The 17,737-nt window shown below is 45.2% G+C and overlaps 1 protein-coding gene and 1 long non-coding RNA gene across 2 annotated transcripts; both read left to right on the top strand.

Moving 5' to 3' along the window:
- Positions 1 to 635: 635 nt before the first annotated feature.
- Positions 636 to 1,474, top strand: LOC124655156. Its single transcript, XR_006988584.1, has 4 exons — positions 636 to 662; positions 982 to 1,060; positions 1,130 to 1,279; positions 1,358 to 1,474. It is a non-coding gene; the product is annotated as an uncharacterized LOC124655156 (long non-coding RNA).
- Positions 1,475 to 2,441: 967 nt separating this feature from the next.
- LOC124655155 lies at positions 2,442 to 7,618 on the top strand. The gene is made up of 10 exons (XM_047194107.1): positions 2,442 to 2,608; positions 2,883 to 2,945; positions 3,026 to 3,085; positions 3,168 to 3,233; positions 5,898 to 6,017; positions 6,112 to 6,239; positions 6,322 to 6,597; positions 6,685 to 6,812; positions 7,180 to 7,221; positions 7,307 to 7,618. Exons 1-10 carry the CDS (start codon positions 2,533 to 2,535, stop codon positions 7,398 to 7,400), a joined length of 1,053 nt encoding a protein of 350 aa, XP_047050063.1. The 5' UTR covers positions 2,442 to 2,532; the 3' UTR covers positions 7,401 to 7,618.
- The last annotated feature ends 10,119 nt before the right edge of the window (positions 7,619 to 17,737 follow it).

Genomic DNA, 17,737 nt, shown 5'->3' with positions numbered 1-17,737 from the left:
TATGTGGACGATGGGTTGTGTGGTTAGAGAGGAATGGCAGGGATCATGGTGAAAGATCAAAGTCACTCTGGGAAGAGGTTAAATGGACATCTGATATTACGATGGACCTAGTGCTACAGTTCAGAATGAGAGAAGTCCAATTTACCCCATAAACTTGTCTTTAAGTTCAGCTTACAACCCTCAACTTTATTTTGGTTCAACTTTCAACCCTGAATTCTACAAACGGTTCAGAATAATCCCTTGCATTGTATTAAGCTGGATTTTGGTGTACCGTGTATGTTGTATGTTGATGAGTTGTCACAGTATATAGGAAGAAAACCCGCTAACTAGCGAGAAAAACCGGTTGAAAACATGTCAAAAAAGGGTAGAAGGTCCAACTTCAAACGGTTTATAGAATTCAAAGTTGAAGATTGAACCAAAGTAAATTGATGGTTGTAATCTAAACTTTAAGATGAGTTTAGGCGGGTAAATTGAATTGTCTTGTTCAGAATAGCTCTGTCCCACGTTGGACACCCAGGATCGATACCCCTGCTGCAGGTTGTTTAGTTCAATTTTTAACCTTACGCGCTTGACTCGGATGGGCCGGCCCATAGTCGCGCACGCCCTTCGCGTCTCGCGCCGTCGTCAACCGCAACCGCCTCCCTTTCTTAGGCCTTCATCAGGTATGGATCTTCCGATGGATTCGAACATGTACATGCTCTTCGTGATTCCCGTTGCGCGTCGTAACCCTAGATTTGTTTTTTGGCGGGTAACCCTAGTTCCGTATCCAACGATTGGATCTCAAATCAGCTGTAGAATAGCACCATAATAACATATCTAGATTGAGTATGCGCTCCTGCCTTGTATGCATGTGCTGTTTATATCTTCTGATTTTCCTCCTGCCTCGGGTCGTGCTTCGACTCTGTTTATTCCTGTCTAATTGCAAACTCCGCTGTTTTTCAGCTTAATATATGCGGATTTCCCTCCTTGCCCCCTCTATAGGTTCCGAAGATGCTGTCTGAGAGAGGTGTCTCCACAATATGCTCGAATAGAAAAAGGAAATTTCGCACAATAAATGGAGGTGATCCATTATTTTCGCCACTTCTTCCTTTCCTGCACAATTTGTAGCACTCACATTTGTCTTGAACAGTGCTAGGAGATCTGCAACCTGCAAACCCTTGTGAACAAGAGGAATTTGGCAGCTCAAGTGATTCTGGTCAATTAGGCTGGAGCATACTCAGTAACCATGCGGCCTCTAACTGGGCCGAAAGTATTGTATCCCTTACTTCATTTGATGAAGGTACTTACTTATACACACAATCTAATCACTCGGCATACACTTTGTGTCTTTGTGATTGAAAATTAACTTCTTGTGCAGGGGGTTCCATACATCCTGCATGCACAGGCATAGTTGTTGATCACACTAAATCTAGGGCATATCTTCTGGCTTCATTAAGCTTGTTTAGATCTAGACATGATGATAGAACTATCAATTACGACATAACGGTCGGTATTGCCAAATTTTCCGTATTATCTATTGCTTGCCTATTTCAGTTTAGTGGTAATCATTTAGCTGATCGCTATTATATGTGTTATCTTGATTCATCATTGCAGCCTAAAGTGCGCCTTCCGAACAATCAGGTTGTCAATGGAATTTTGTTATCCCACAACTCAACGCTTAATCTTGCTGTTGTCCGTGTCTTGCTAGAAGGTGCTTGTGTTCGTGCAGCATGTCTAGATTATCAGCAGCAGCAGCTTGAGTCTCACAGTCAAGTGGCTGTTGTTTGGCGCTGCTTCAGCTCAGGAAACCTAATGGCCACCACTGGGATGTTGGATGGCTATCCAATGGGTGCTCATTGCGAAGAGGTTGTGATCTCAACTTGTGAAATTTCTATGGTGCACTGTTGATTTCTCTTCTACTTCTATACATGGTGAAATAAATAATTGCTATGAGTAATAGTTTACCATTAAATGCACCGAAGTTTTTTTTCTGCTTTCCTTCTTCAGTTTTGCGAACCGTGTTCAACATCCCTAATTTTTTCCGCTTAACTGAGCACCACTTTGTTCCTTTTCTAGGCTGCAGCTGGAGGAGTCCTCCTTGATTTTCTTGGGAACGTTGTTGGGTTGAACTGTTATGGTAAAGAAGGGACTACTTTTGTACCAAGCAGCACAATGCTTGAATTTCTGGCTGGGTTTCAGAAAGCATGCGACGAGAAGTATGTCCTCCGTACTCCCTGCACTTATGAGCTACATAGTCTCAAGTTGCCTTACACATGCTGAGGAAATTTGTAATAATGCAAATTTTAATTTCATTGTGCCTTTTTGTGATGTCATGCTATGATTTTCCTTACACAGCTGAACGCATTTAACAATCCCTCCTTTTGCCATCATAGTTCCTGTTTATCATTTCAGTTTGCACAGTTCTGTATCTATACACAGATATCATACATGGTCTACACTTTCTGGATTTACTCTTGTGAGTTTACCAAATTCTGCAGGAGGGCTAGATCAGCTGATAATAGGCGTAGACTCGTCTCGTGGTGGGAGCTCCCCATGAAAAACCATGTACTGAAAGGAAAAGCATTCAAGTTGAAAAAAGGGTCCCCGTCTGATATGTCCTGTTTAGAAGGTGAGAAGAGCACACTCACTCCTGAAGTACTGCTAAATTGTGAACTATCTGAAAATTTATCACCATAACGGTAAAATTACAACTGACACTTGTAGTTTCTTTGCCAGTGGTGCAGATTTAACAAGTTTAGCGGTTGTGCTGGTCTGTGTTAGTTTGTTATTAATACCAAATAAATGGATATGTAATATACGAATATAACCATATCCTGTACTGCACCACACTTCCTAGTGTTTTGAATTCTGCTTACTCCTCTGTCTTGTCTTTGCTACTGTAGGCAGCTCAAGGATGGAGAAGAAACAGTCCATATGTCGTTACTGTGATCCAGAAGGCCTATCAGGTTGGACATACCACTTATAATGTTACTTCTATATCATTGGCAATACATTGTTTATTAATTGCTTTACATTGTGGCACCAGCACCTGGAGACCGTTTCAGACGTTTATTCCCTGGTCCTAGTTGGCCATCTGGTGATGACAGTAAGTTCCTGCTCTCAGTTTCCTGATTGCTATTAGTTATGCATATATTTGGGTGATCAATCACTACACCTTGCTGCACCAGTATCTAAGGAGGCTGCTAGGAATATGATAAGGTCCAGAGGTTATCCCTTCCCAGTTCTCAACGATTGTGAGTTGCTCTTTTTCTTGTGCTGATTACTCTAGTTTGCCGCACACTTTTTTGTTCACTACTGTATACTCTGTATACCTAGAAGTAAAATGCACATTGGGGTCCTAATTGTGAATACCTGGTTCACTGCAGGTCCTACCTAGATCTGACCTGCCCCTCCTATTAATGTTGACTGATGCCACGTAGACATTATTTTGCAAAAAAGTCCCTGTAAATTCCTCTCTTTAATGTTGTTGCCCTTGGCCCTCTCTTAGAACAGCAATTCCCACCGCAATCTCTCACTGTACCCCGTCAGCATAAAGAACAGCAACCCCTCCTTGTCCTCCACCGTGTCATTTGGACTTGAACGCATGCAATGCGGCGTTCTCAAAAAGGACGTCCACGCAGTGCATGGACTCACTCTCTGATGCGCGTGTGGCAGCCACGAGCTGCTACTGCGCAGCAGCCAGCGACTCCAGGAACTGTGTGAGGTCTGTGTCCAGCACGTTTGACCTGACGGTGTTGTCCTTAGCAATGATCTCCACCAGCGCTCTGGGTATGAGAGCATCTCCACTCGTCCCCCCGAACAGCCCCCGGCGAGCGTTTTTTCCATCCGGACGGCGTAATTCGGCCCAGTCGCGCCCCCGGTTCCTCGTTTTCGTCCGGATTTGGGCCTAAATCCATCCGGCGATCCCACGCCATCCCCGGCCCCCCGGGGAGCGCTCGGGGACTCCGGACGAGTGAAAAGCGGGCGTGGCCCCAACTTGTCGGCGACAATGGCCTCCGATCTACGGCAAAACCCTCGTCTTCCCGATCTACGGCAAAACCCTCGTCTTCCCGATCTACGGCAATACCCTCGTCGAACGAAAGCTTTGAACTCTCAAGTGGTGCAACATAGATAGATTATATATATATTTCGAATATAATTCGAATAAACATAGAAATTACATATAAAAACTTTAAAACTAAACTACTTCTTCTTCTTCTTAGAAGGCCCCGCCTCATCGTCGTCGCGGCGACGCTTCCGGCTCGTCACCTCCTCGTCGGAGGAAGTTGAGTCCTCCTCGTCGTCGTCCTCATCAGCCTCTTCGTCCTCCTCCTCCTGCTCCTCCTCCTGCTCCTGCTCCTCCTCCTCTTCCTCGGCCTCTTCCTCGGCCTGCTCCTCGGCTCTGCTCCACGGCCTCTTCGTCCTCCTCCTCGTCGTCCCACTCGTCCTCGCTGGCCGGCGGGGGGAATCGTCGCTGCTCGGACGATGCAGCTGGATCCCACCAATGGCGCCATCCGGGCGGCTTCCCTCGCCGTCGGTGTCCGATGGCCAAGAGATATCGCTCATGGTTGACGGAGGATGGTGACGAGAGAACAGATGAATGGCTCAGCCCGTCGAAAACCGTTTATGTAGGTCTCTCGACGAAAGAGAGCGCCGGTTGCTCTTCCGCGGAGTTCGTGCTCCATTACGGCGGTTCTCGCATCGAGGCCACTTCGACCGTTCCCGACGAGTCGTTTCGGCTCTCCAGTCCACTTCGCGACGGTTCAATGCGGCGAGGGAACTCCGACGATTGCCCTTCCCGGTGACTGCGCCGTCGCTATGCACGCGGTGGGTGCGCGTCCATGGGCTCGCGGCTGGAAAAATGGGCCTCCCCAGGCCAAAAACTACATCCATCCGGCGCTAAATTTCGCCGGATTTGGGCGTGGGGAGCCCAAACGAGTGGGGATGCTCTGATGGCACGCTCTTCTCCTGCACCATGGGCTGCCCATTGAACGGGAGAATTAGCACAGTTGGTACCCATTGAACGGGAGAATTTGATCAGGTGCCATGTTGGGCATCATGTATCACTCGGCCTCGTCCCTCACCATGATTCTCGTACTGGTGGCTCTTCGCGCTTCCCTTCTTTCACCATCTGCACACACAAAACAAACTCTGATCACAATGATTTCACTAAAATTTGGTGGTCGAGACTGATCCATATGCTTTGCATGAACCGAGACAACATCGCGCCCAAGATGATCCATCAACGAAGAACTTAGAGGCTGTCATGTTGATCCCGTGTAGCTTGTGAGCAGCTCTGTCGGCCATCCTCCCTGTAGTATTCGTTCCGGAAGCGAAAGCCCGTTTGGAAGCTCGGTGGGACAGGGGGAGGTGCAGGGGAAAGCGGGCTGATGAGTGGGTGAGAGTGGTGCCACAGTTCGGCAGCCGAGCTTGATAGGAGCTGTGGGCTGGATCCATAAGTGAAGGAGACAAGGTGCTCGATTTCCGTCTAGGCATGTGGCGAACTCTGTCTGGACGCCGTGCTTCTCGTAGAGGGCATTGGCCTTGGCCTGGGTTTGCATCGACGAGCGCTTAGAGAGCCTTCTGAGGGTGGCGTCGTTTGGGACAAGGCATGGCATTGCTCTATCCGTCCTTCCATCTCGCCAGGTGTAGTTCAGAGGAAGAGTCAGTAGCATCGGGTGAGATTGGGACCAAGAGATTGAAATACCGAATTAATTAGGGGAGGGTTGCAAAATATTGCCTGCATGGCACTAGTCAATGAGCCATGCGGGCAAGTCAGAACTGGACAGGACCTGTGGTGAACCACTTACTGATGATTAGGACCCAGTTGACATACACCACATACTTTCAGGACTGACGATGCATTTTACCATATATCCAGCACTGCCTTAACTGCTGTAATTTGATTCTGCAACCAGGTGGCATGCGCCTGCTTTGTAATTTTGAAGAAGAATTTGGTGAAGATGTCTGGAGTAAACTCACAGAAGAAGTTGCTTCGGGCATGTCTCAGTGTGTTGTTGCTCTTGCTTCATTCTGTGGTACTGAGTATATAATAAACTCATCACTTTGGACCTTTAATTTTTTTTTCATGTTCCATGCCTAACTACAGTGATCTGGATTCGTCTTTTGTAGGAGATAAAAGGGTTTTTGCTTGTACAGGCATAATTATTGGCTGCAGTGAGTTCACCACAAGAGTTCTTACTTCAGCGAGTTTGGTTAGAAATTCTGACGATGAAGCTAAGGTTGAAGACAACTTGAAGGTCAGTACTGCTAATAATAGTTAACCCTGTAATTTACTGGTTTAGACACATCCCGCTAATCTCACTAGCTTTATCGTAGCAGATTGAAGTGCGCCTTCCAGATAATGAACATGCCACGGGCACATTGGAACATAAGAATTTATGTTACAACATTGCGGTCATTACCATCGTGGGTTCTCGCTGTACTCAGACAGCGAAAATATATGATCAGTTGCAAATTGAACCTCATGCGAAAGTAGCAGCTGTTGGTCGTGTCTACGAATCAGGCAAATTAATAGCCACAGGTGGGACTTTGATTGACAAGCCAAGTGAACTCGATTGCAAAGACCTTAAGTTGTCCACTTGTAAAATCACAAAGGTATGCTACATTAATTTGTACATTTTGAATCCATTAATGTTTGCAAATACTATCTTTCTTTACTTGCTACTTCTGTTTTTGTGCTAGGCTGGGATTGGAGGGCCTCTTATTGATGGTGATGGGAATTTTATCGGCATGGACTTCTACGGCTTGGAAGAAACTCCGTACCTTCCCAGGGATAAAGTGCTTGAAGTCTTGCGTAGTTTTGGTGCAAAGTAATGCTAATTTCTATATTCATGTAGATTTTTATATGGTTTTGTAAGTTGCTTTCTAAGTTTTCATGCACCACAGCATTCAAGCTGGAGCGATGCATTTGCCTTCACAAAACATTTGTCATCCTTTTAGTGTTCCTACTGAATTTTGAGTCATCACAACCTGGTTTCAGAATGAAAAAAAAAACAGTAATTCTGGGTCAGTTTCTCTTGGTTGTTCAGGTTAAGTTAAAACTCGTGCCAGCTTTGTAAAAGGATCTTGCTTTTACTTGAACCATTTGTCCCCTCTTGTTTTGTGCATGATTTTGAACTTTTGCGTTGTTTATCGGCCAATCCATTTGAGATTAAAGAAATTTTGTTCTATCTGCAGGCCTGATACTGCTGATTTGACCAACGATCATAACCCAAACAGGTATTACACCTGCACTGACACCTTTCATATGTATGTCTATATGCTCTTATTCAACATCTTATTTTTGCTTCGAACTTGTTAACAGATGGCCTGTGCCTAAGCCTATTTGGTGCTATCCGACATGGCACCAGTATATGGGCGAAGGTGTAAAGGTGGATCATCGACCCCAGCCTATGTAACGTAGCAACATAAGCGCGTGCTTACAAAAACCATGTGTACTCCTTTAGGGGTGGAAGATAGACACTCTGATTATATTCCATATTTAAGTTCCATATATAGAAGTTGGTTTGTCACTCCAGGCATTAATAGTAGTGCAATACTTTCTCCGATCCGTATTACTTGTTGCAGATTGACATGTATCTAGAACAGTGTTCAAGAAATCGTTAAACTTAACTTATTGGTCGGCCTTAAAATGAAGATTAATCGCTTATCGGCCAATTAATCTATTTTATCGGTCAACCATTTATCAGCTTATTTTTCTCGACGCATTTCAGTGTCCAGAAATGTCCGCGCGCGTTCGTTTGCGTCGGTCGAAATGGTCGAAATCGACCTCGCGTTCGTTTGCGTCGGGGTGGCTCTAGCGATGACGTATTTTTTCTCGAATTTCCATTTTTTATAACATGAAAACATAATTTACATAGTTGAACACATGGAAAAAAAACCTAAACGCCTGTACCTACTGGTTCTCCTTGTCTCTGTCGATCACGACGAGCTCCGGTACCACCCACGGCCAGTTGGGAACCGGTGGAACGTACGCCGGGCGCACCGGCGTTGCTGGAGGTGGAGGAGCCCAGGCCTGTGGCGGAGGTGGATGTGGAGGCGCCCAGGCCTGTGGTAGAGGTGGAGGAGCCCAGGCTTGTGGAGGAGCCCATGCCTGAGGTGGGGGCCCCCATGGGTTGTACGGCGGAGGTGGAGGCGGCGGTTATGGCGTGGCCGAGTCCCGTAGCACCAGTCGTAGGGCTTCTTCCTCCGACAGGCCCGGCGGCATGATGCCGGTGTCGTACAGGGGCAGCGACGGCTGCACAGGCCGGTCGTTCTCCAAGACGAGGACGCCGAGCCTCGCGATCTCGTCGTCCGTCATGTTGTCTGGGTACTCAAACTTCCGGCCCTCCGCCATGGCCAGCCGCCATTGATACGTCTCCAACGTATCTATAATTTCTGATGTTCCATGCTAGTTTTATGACAATACCTACATGTTTTGCTCACACTTTATAATATTTTTATGCATTTTCCGGAACTAACCTATTAACAAGATGCCGAGGTGCCAGTTCCAGTTTTCTGTTGTTTTTGGTTCCAGAAAGGCTGTTCGGGCAACATTCTCGGAATTGGACGAAACAAAGGCCCACGATCTTATATTTCACGGAAGGTTACAGAAGTCCGGAGGGGATACGAGGAAGGGCAGCAGGGGACCCACACCATATGGCGGCGCGGGTGGCCCCCTGGCCGCGCCAGCCTATGGGGAGGGAGCCCCCTGGCCCCTCCGACTCCGCCTCTTCGCTTATATAATCTCTCGTGACCTAAAAACCCGATACCAATTGATGAAACTCCAGAAAGACTCCAGGGACGCCGCCGCCATCGCGAAACTCCGTTTCGGGGGACAGAAGTCTCTGTTCCGGCACGCCGCCGGGACGGGGAATTGCCCCCGGAGTCATCTCCATCGACACCACCGCCATCTTCATCGCCGTTGCTGTCTCCCATGATAAGGAGGGAGTAGTTCTCCCCCGAGGCTGAGGGCCCTACCGGTAGCTATGTGGTTCATCTCTCTCTCCCATGGTGTGATCTTTATGTGATCATGAGCTTTGTATCACTATTAATCTATGTGCTACTCTAGTGATGTTATTAAAGTAGTCTATTCCTCCTCCATGATGTAATGTTGACAGTGTGTGCATCATGTAGTACTTGGCGTAGGTTATGATTGTAATCTCTTGTAGATTATGAAGTTAACAATTACTATGCACTCTAGAGGTTACTTTAATATGAACTCCGGAATTACTCTCCACGATGTGACGGTGACAGTGTGCGCATCGTGTGTGATTCCTTTATGAAGTTGTGGAGCTTGTGTACTCCGGCTTGAGGGTGCTCTTGTAGCCCTACACAATGAATGATGTTTGTTATCCAGCAAGAGAGTGTGAGAAAGTAGCACAAGTGAAGAGAAGTTATTTATTTATGTGATCATTGTTGAGAGTGTCCACTAGTGAAAGTATGATCCCTAGGCCTTGTTTCCAAATATCGAACCACCGTTTATTTACTGTTCTACTGCATGTTTACTTGCTGCCATATTTATTTCAGATTGTTATTACCACTCATATTCATCCATATCACTTGCATCTTACTATCTCTTCGCCGAACTAGTGCACCTATACATCTGACAAGTGTATTAGGTGTGTTGGGGACACAAGAGACTTCTTGTATCGTAATTGCAGGGTTGCTTGAGAGGGATATCTTTGACCTCTACCTCCCTGAATTCGATAAACCTTGGGTGATTCACTTAAGGGAAACTTGCTGCTGTTCTACAAACCTCTGCTCTTGGAGGCCCAACACTGTCTACAGAAATAGAAGCGTGCGTAGACATCAGCCATTCCTGGAAGATGCGCGCGACGTAGTCGTCGCTGTTGTCCTTGGCCTCCTCGTTGTGGTACGTCAGCGCCTCGTTGTAGTCGTCGTCATCGTCATCGTCGTGGTCGTCTTGCGCAGGCGTCGACGCTTACTGCGCACGTGTTGGCGCCTGCTGTCTTCGACGACGAGGCGCCGGTGGACGGTCGAAGGGAAAGTCCCTGTCGCCCATGAAGCCTTCCCTCCTCCTCGGATCCCTCTCGGTCTCGAGATAGCTGCGCCAGCTATCGGAGTCGATGTCGTAGGTGGGATTGGCGCGGAGGTTCGGCGGTAGGTACCGCCTCCTTCGCCGGATCTTGGCGCTCCTATCTGGCTCGCGCGCAGGTACGGGAGGGACAGGCACCCGGCGTTAGCTGAGCTGCCAGCCGCGAGGCATTGCACGTCCCCCAGGCCTAGCACGGCGTCCAGTTCCGGTGCATCAGCCTCCCCACGCTGACAGGCAGCGGCACCCTGTTCGGACGCTCCTCATTCTTGGTGCCGGTGATGGACGTCTCGAAGTCGTTCTTCTTCCCCATGATGCTGCGGCGGTGGTGGTGGGAGTGGAGGTGTGGGCGATGGAGGAACGATGCCGGTGGACTTTTAAGGCCGACCGTGCGCAGGAAACGATGCCATTGAAGGCGGCGCAGAAGCCCAGCCGCCGCCCGCTAGTGCGCGCGCAGAAGAGTCAGTCGCGATATTGATGACGAAGGCTGCGGCGCAGACCTGAAGCGCTGACTGCGGAAGCGATGCCCTTGATACAGGCTCGCTGCCCGGCGTGCCCGGTGGAGATGCGAGCGATCACTTCGTGCGTCCGCGCAGCGTCCGCCGCGACGCATTCTAGGCGCAAATATGCGCCGGGTTTGTGTCTCTACGGACGGCCCGGTCACGATGCGTCGCTCCACTGGAGGTGGTACCAGACGCATTTTTGGTCCAGACGACTCAGCGTCCATTTGCGTCGCCCCGTTGGAGATGCCCTAAATCCTAATTTTTGACACTAAATTTATATAATATGTTATGCAAAAAATAATATTAGAGCATTGCACATAAGTATTACCTTGATTCCTTTATGAAATCAAAATGTGGAAGGGGGCACGGGAAGGTGATACCAAACTAACGCTACTAAGCATATACGAATGTAGACGCAAAAGAGCAATATCGAGCATTGAATCAATAACAATTGAAATTTTGATCTAATGCATAATTCTACAAAATCATAAACGAAAATATCGACTGCCATACCAAATTTCATTAAAATTTCACTGACAATCAGCCAAAATATTGGCCACGAGAGTGAAAATCGCGCGAAATATCGGCTCTCATTATGAAAGTCGGCCGAAATATCGGTGGCGGGATAAACTGACCGATATGCTGAAATCTTATCGGTTACCACCTGATTCATGATAAATCGGTATCTCGCCGATTTTTTGAAATCTAGAACACTTTAGTGTGTCGAAGTAACCGGGTTGTCTCCAGTGTAACTTTTCTTGTGTTGTTTATTTGTCATTTTAGTTTTTAAAGCATGTGTACTTGTTTTGCCAGCAATATTGGCATGTTTTTTTTTTCAGAATTTATTCAGAAATAATTCATTGAGATCGTCATACCAGTATTTACATTTGTCGCTCCGTGAAGACAGATATGCACAGAATTGTGACCATGTGCAATTGACTTTCAGCAATCGCCATGTCGTCTCCTATGTTCGTTGGCAATGGTTGTCACAGCCTTGTTGGTAGTGCTGCCGGAGCTGCCATGCTTTTGTTCCTCTACCTCCAAACAACAAGGTCTCCTGACGCGATGGTAGGCATGGCTGTAACTTTCGTGATAGATGCCCGCAGCTCCCAACCATTCTGATGACTAGGTGGCACCATAGCGCCTGATGGGGGCGTTGATGTTGGTGACCACGACCCGTCGATCCAAGAAGATCTCGTTTGGGAGGGATCCTGCCCGGATTATGACCCCATGCACGACATTGTCCACTGTGGACGCCAAATATCATGGGTTTTTCCCCAACATCATAGATTTTTTTTGAGGGAATTCAGCTCTTTATTGATTAAAACACATCAATACAAATGCGTGGAGTATCTAGGTAGATATCCTTTCCTGTGGTACATGTGTTTTTTTAACGCTTCCTGGTATACATGTGTTTGTATTTATTAAGATGGAGATTTTCAAGGATCGGAGTTTCAACAATGTAGGCCACTGTTACATCCTGACATGTCTTCCAGTCGACTGCGCGCGTGTCTTCCCATCTAGGCATCTAGCATATCTCTTTGCTGATCCCATGTGATAACGCCCACAGATGCTGCGACAAGCCATGCACCGCACCAAGGATCAGACCCTGCCGCGAGCTCCTGCATCTTGAGGTAGTGTGAATTATTAGTACATGATACTTCCGTACGATGATTCACTGAGTTCGTTCTCATCTTGCCTAAGCAGCTATATTCATGGTCACGCCTTCAATTTGAGCACCATGAAAGTAAACTGAGTTCGCCTAATCTCGATCGGTGGTCTACAATCCAAGAAGTTCATGGTCACGTGTTAAATCGTGAGCGCCATAGAAGTAAATCGAGTTCGCCTAATCATGGTGGTCTACAATCCAGTAAGGAGATTACATGAAGAAACATCCATCAATATGTGAATTGGAAGAAGACCTATCGGAGGCTGCAAGCTGCTATAGCCGGCCTTGGAGCTATGGAGGATGAAGAAAAATATAATCAGGAACCGTTGAAGAACGATTTGCTTATCCAGATGGGCTCTCTGAAGAACAGACCACTTATTGATCCAAGATATGTGATCGATGTGCGCGAGAAATAAGCAAAGCTAGATCATGAGAAAAAAGCCGGGTCAACCGCCTGATGAAATTGGTATGGGCTCAAAAATTTATTTCCCTATTTTAAAATAAAACTTCAATGTTAATATGGTGAGGGGAGAACAGTCGCGCAACAATGAATAAGTTTTCATTGGGTGAATCCTAGCTATAATATACGTATGCAAAAACTGCAAATATGCCAAAAAATAATAATAATTGTACATCCTCTTCTCCAACATAGTCATCAGCTCACTTTAAAAAAAGAATTTTTAAGATGAACTAAAATAAAAGAACGTAATAAAGATGTTTATTCGCTAGGATAAAAGATCTCTACTTTACCCGTTAGCATTTGCGCAATTAAATCTCACCTTATTGTTACAAGTCTAGGATTTTTACTATAAAATTCCGTACTCAGTTCTCATTATAATAAAACACGAAAGTGCTTCAAACTTTACAACGATTACGAATTCTACATTGTAGAGCATTTAATATTTGGACAGAGAACCAAAACTAATATGATCACCATGCACATATTTCTAGATTTATTTCACATCTGAGATCAATAGTATAAAAATAGGTCACCACAAATAGAACTGATACCAGAAAAAACACAAATGACTTAGAGCACCTGCAGATTACAGAGCGATTGGAAATGATAGATGTTTGGTAGAACTTAAGGATAAAGCAGCGATGTATTAATTAATGGAAAAAGTCTGTTTCAAACCTTGAATTCATAGATGAAATCTGAAACAAACCTCAAACTCTTAATCCCTGAAAACTGAATCCTCAACTATTTGATCCCAGTCAGTCCCGGCTGATTTTGGCTGCACGCTCGTTTGATAATCTGGGAAGCTGACGTGCCACTCGGAAATCAGGATTAGAGGAGGTTAGGTGCCACGCTGGTCTGTACGACGGGACCTGATGGTATGCTAGTTTTTTCCCCTACCTGTTTGTCCACAGGAAACGGAACCATCTCCGTATTCCCATGTTCCCGTTCGAAGCCGCCATGTAGGGCGAAATTAGGGTTTTAGAGGAAAATGGCTTGTCACCAGCGAGTTAGGAGAAGACTTCAACTATTACAAGGCCAAGCTTGCACTTGAAACACCACAAGATGCCAAAGTCATCATGAATACAGATCCAAAACATTGGGCAAGAGTATTTTTTGTAGTTGGATCCATGTGTGAGTTCGTAGACAACAATCTGTGCGAGTCATTTAACCATGCAATCCTTGAGTCAAGATTCTATCCAACACCTCCGGCAGCCTCTCCTAACTAATAAAACCTGATTTTCGAGTTGCACGTCAACTTCCCAAATTATCAAACGAGCGTACAACCAAAATTAGCCGGGACTGACCGAGATCAAATAGTTGAGGGTTTAGTTTTCAGGGATTAAGAGTTTGAGGTTTGTTTTAGACTTCATCTATGAATTTAAGGTTTAAAATAGACTTTTTCCTTAATTAAATAAAAGTTGAATAATAGAATGGTGCAAAGTAATGCCAATTATGCATATATGTACCAAATCTAGCCGCGCAAATGCGCATGTTACCTAGCTAGTTCAAGTAAAAGGAAATATCAAACAAAATTATTCATATTTTTCGTTTAACCAGTAGTACAGGTAATCAACAATTCGATTCAGCCGGTCACTCGCCGAGTCGCCGTGGCGACCTAACCGTGCACAACGTAACGTTTATGTTTCAAGTTACAGAAAGCCAGCTTTTTTGTGCAGGTAATACATGTCTTATTTATAGAATAAATATCAAGTTACAAGCCACATAAGCATCGACATGACATAACTGAAAAGATAGGAGAACCTAGCTTTTGCAAAAGGGACCCTCGGCCAGAAAAGAAAATTACGATCCTGACCACAGAAACCCTTAAGCAAAACATGAACGCATGTCCCTCGTCTTTGGCACCACCGTAGCAACCACCCAAGGAAAAGTGGACATATCACCTCTTCACCCGAGTTCGATGTGGCTCCATCGCTGTCCAACAGCTTTGCGAAACTCCAAGGTAGCCTGCTAAAGGCAGAGCCATTGCTGTTGAAAGAATTAGACCAGGGCAACACCCCGAACACACCATAGAACTCCAGATCTTGCACCCTCGCGTCAGCTGAAGTAACACGAAACCATGTGAAGCAAAAAAAAACATGATATGTACATGGAATGCTACGAGTCGGGATTCAGAAGACGTGTAGTATAAAATTGCGTAGGATCCAGCGTAAGCGTTCGATGATATTTAACATTCAGTATTCACAACTAGATGCAACCCTTTTTGTTTAAAATCATTTTGAATCATTGCAAAATTTTAAATATTATTACTTTTAAATATTGAGGATTATATATATCAAAAGTTTTTCCTATGTCTTGCTTGGCTGGAAAGAAAAAAAAAACTTATTTTAGTAATTCATTCTAAAAAACATCAGTTTTTTAGTCACTAGAATTTTATATTACTTTCATTCACAGAATATCAATGTTCATGAATTTTTTGACCTGTTTTTCTCTCGAAAAAATAAATACGATACCCACACATCTGCGAGGGCCACCATGCTATTTTTTAAAAAAAGTCAAATCAGGTAGAGTTTGACCAAACCTTTAGAAGAATCTATCAACAAATATGATATTTTCTAGATACCATTGAATATATACTTCATTATCTATCTAATGGTATTGGATTTGTATTTTACATGCTAATGGTTTCTAGTAAAAACTTAGTCAAACTTGACATGGTTTGGCTTTTTAAAATAATATAAGCCTTATGTTTTGGGATGGAGGTAGTAGGATGCATGGCCATTTTCTAGTAGCTTGATGATATTTGTCTCAATTTTCAGTTATATATATAATTTATTTTTCGACTTTATCCTCGATTAAACTCAATATTGAGTTAGTTGTAGATTGCGTGTAAAGTACATGACACAAATCTATGGATGTGCCCTTCTCGAGGTAGCTAGTGTGGTACTACCCAACAACGCATCGATCTTTACTCAGCATGTTCAAAGCAAATTAGAATCCAACATAATATATTTTTAAAGAAAAAATTGCACATTGAATCGTATGTGATGTAAACGATTGTAAGTACAAATACAAATCTAGGAATTGAAAGGTTTTAGCAAAAACATTTCTTCACAAATATTCGATGTGTTTGCTTGGCTTTATTTGTATATATATCCGGTGAGCATATGGATGCAAAATCCTTAACAAACTTATATTTAACATATGACCCATTTTTTAAGAGATCGATGTGCATCTCTTCATGGTAATCAACTTTTCCAACAAGAGATTCAAATATTTGTACATGAAATAGTGATTATACATTTTATTATTGCACAAATTAAAGAGGGGCTAAATGTGGGTGCTATTTTGTGAAGGGAGTGGTGCTACTAAATTAATAAAACAAGTTGCATATTGCCAGAATTCCAAACTTCGTGGGAAATAGAGACCTTAATTAATTATTTTGGTCAGGATGCATGCATGGATATTTTCTATCGTTGATGATATTTTTCTGAATTAATTTGCAATCTACATATGGGTTTATTTTCTAGCTTCGGGCTGATAAATTTCAACATTGATTGTAGATTATGTGTAATTAGTACATGCCATACAATCTAATAACTTTTTTTTTTGGATGTGCCCTACCATCTAGTGTGTTGTACCCTAGTAATTAGTGTGATGGCTGAAAGAGCAAAGTCTAAACCCCGGGTTTTGTGTGTTTGATGACAATATTTGAACAATCTCACCGTGTGCAAAGAGTGTCTTTGATAGATTTGCAAGTGCACGGTGACCTCGCTGGACACGTCAAGATCGGAGGACTGAAGCGTAGCTTATAGGTTTTCTTGTTTTGTGTGTGTATCGCGAGGTGACATGGTCGGAGAGGAAAAGAGGAGAAAGCGGTTTTTGCCAGGCCGGTACTACCGGTACCAGTAGCGGTAGTACCGCTACCCCTACTGGTACCGCCCATCAGTACCGCTCTGGAGACTTGCCTGAGAAAAAGACCCACAGATCAAGGTTCAGTACCCTTGCGGTACCTTGAGCGGTAGTACCGCTTGAGAGCGGTAGTACCGCCTTGGTACCGCTTGAGTACCGTAACTAAAGTTACGGTAGTACCGCTCTGGTACCGCTTGGTATCCAGCAAGTTCTGGAGGCCATTGCGGTACCTCAAGCGGTACCGCGAGCGGTAGTACCGCTATGCGTCCATGTGGACAAGATCTGGGGGATTTCGAATCCAGAGCGGTAGTACCGCTTACCAAAGCGGTAGTACCGCTTAGGCAAAAATCGCAGATAACGGTTGGATTTCGGAGGGCCTATTTAAAGGGCCCTTCTTTCCCAACTCATTTTCATCTCTTCTCTCTCTCTCTCCTCCATTGTTGCTGAGCTTAAACCTTGAGGATCTCCCCAACCATCCAACCAATCTTGCCCAAATTTTGAGGAGTGGTGGAGGAGGCCCCGATCTATAGTTCTACTAAGAGAGATTTCACCAATTCGTGCTAGTCCTTAGTGGATCTTGGAGATAGGGTTCCTATGGTGGGATCTTGGAAGAAGTGCTCCTATGGAGGCTAGCTTGGAGTTGTGCTAGCCCCATAGGGTGTTGGGAGCCTCCTAGTGTTGTGGAGCTCGCCCCAACCTTGTGAAGGAACCACCGCCTCGACCGGTGCCTTAGTGGAGAAAAGGGAGCCCCTTTGTGGAGCTCTCTTGAGGAAGAAGGTGAGGCCTTCCTTCGTGGTGTGGCCGTCTAGTCCCTTTGTGTGAGACTATCACCCCCTCAACGCAGGCGTACTCCCTCTTGTGGGAGGAACTGCGGGAAACAAATCCTCGCCTCGACTCCGCGCCCTCCGGTTGTCCCGCTCCTTACTCTTACTGTCATGCTTGTTCCTTTACTTGTTGCACTTGCCTAGGATCACACTAGGATCATCTCCATCACTAAAGCAATCACCTTTACCTTCCGCTTCGCTAAAAATTGAAAAAGACACAAAAATTGTGTAGCGCCCATTCACCCCCCCTCTTGTTCGCTACGATCCATTCAATTGGTATCAGAGCAAGGTTTCTTGCTCGGGCTTTACCGCCTAAGAAATGGACGAACAAGACAAGGTTGTGAATGGGTCTCCTTCCCTTGTGCCACCCGCTCC

The sequence above is a fragment of the Lolium rigidum genome, chromosome 5 (assembly GCF_022539505.1).
Source record: "Lolium rigidum isolate FL_2022 chromosome 5, APGP_CSIRO_Lrig_0.1, whole genome shotgun sequence".
Classification (NCBI taxonomy): Eukaryota; Viridiplantae; Streptophyta; class Magnoliopsida; order Poales; family Poaceae; genus Lolium; species Lolium rigidum.
This window is presented reverse-complemented; position numbering and strand designations above follow the sequence as displayed.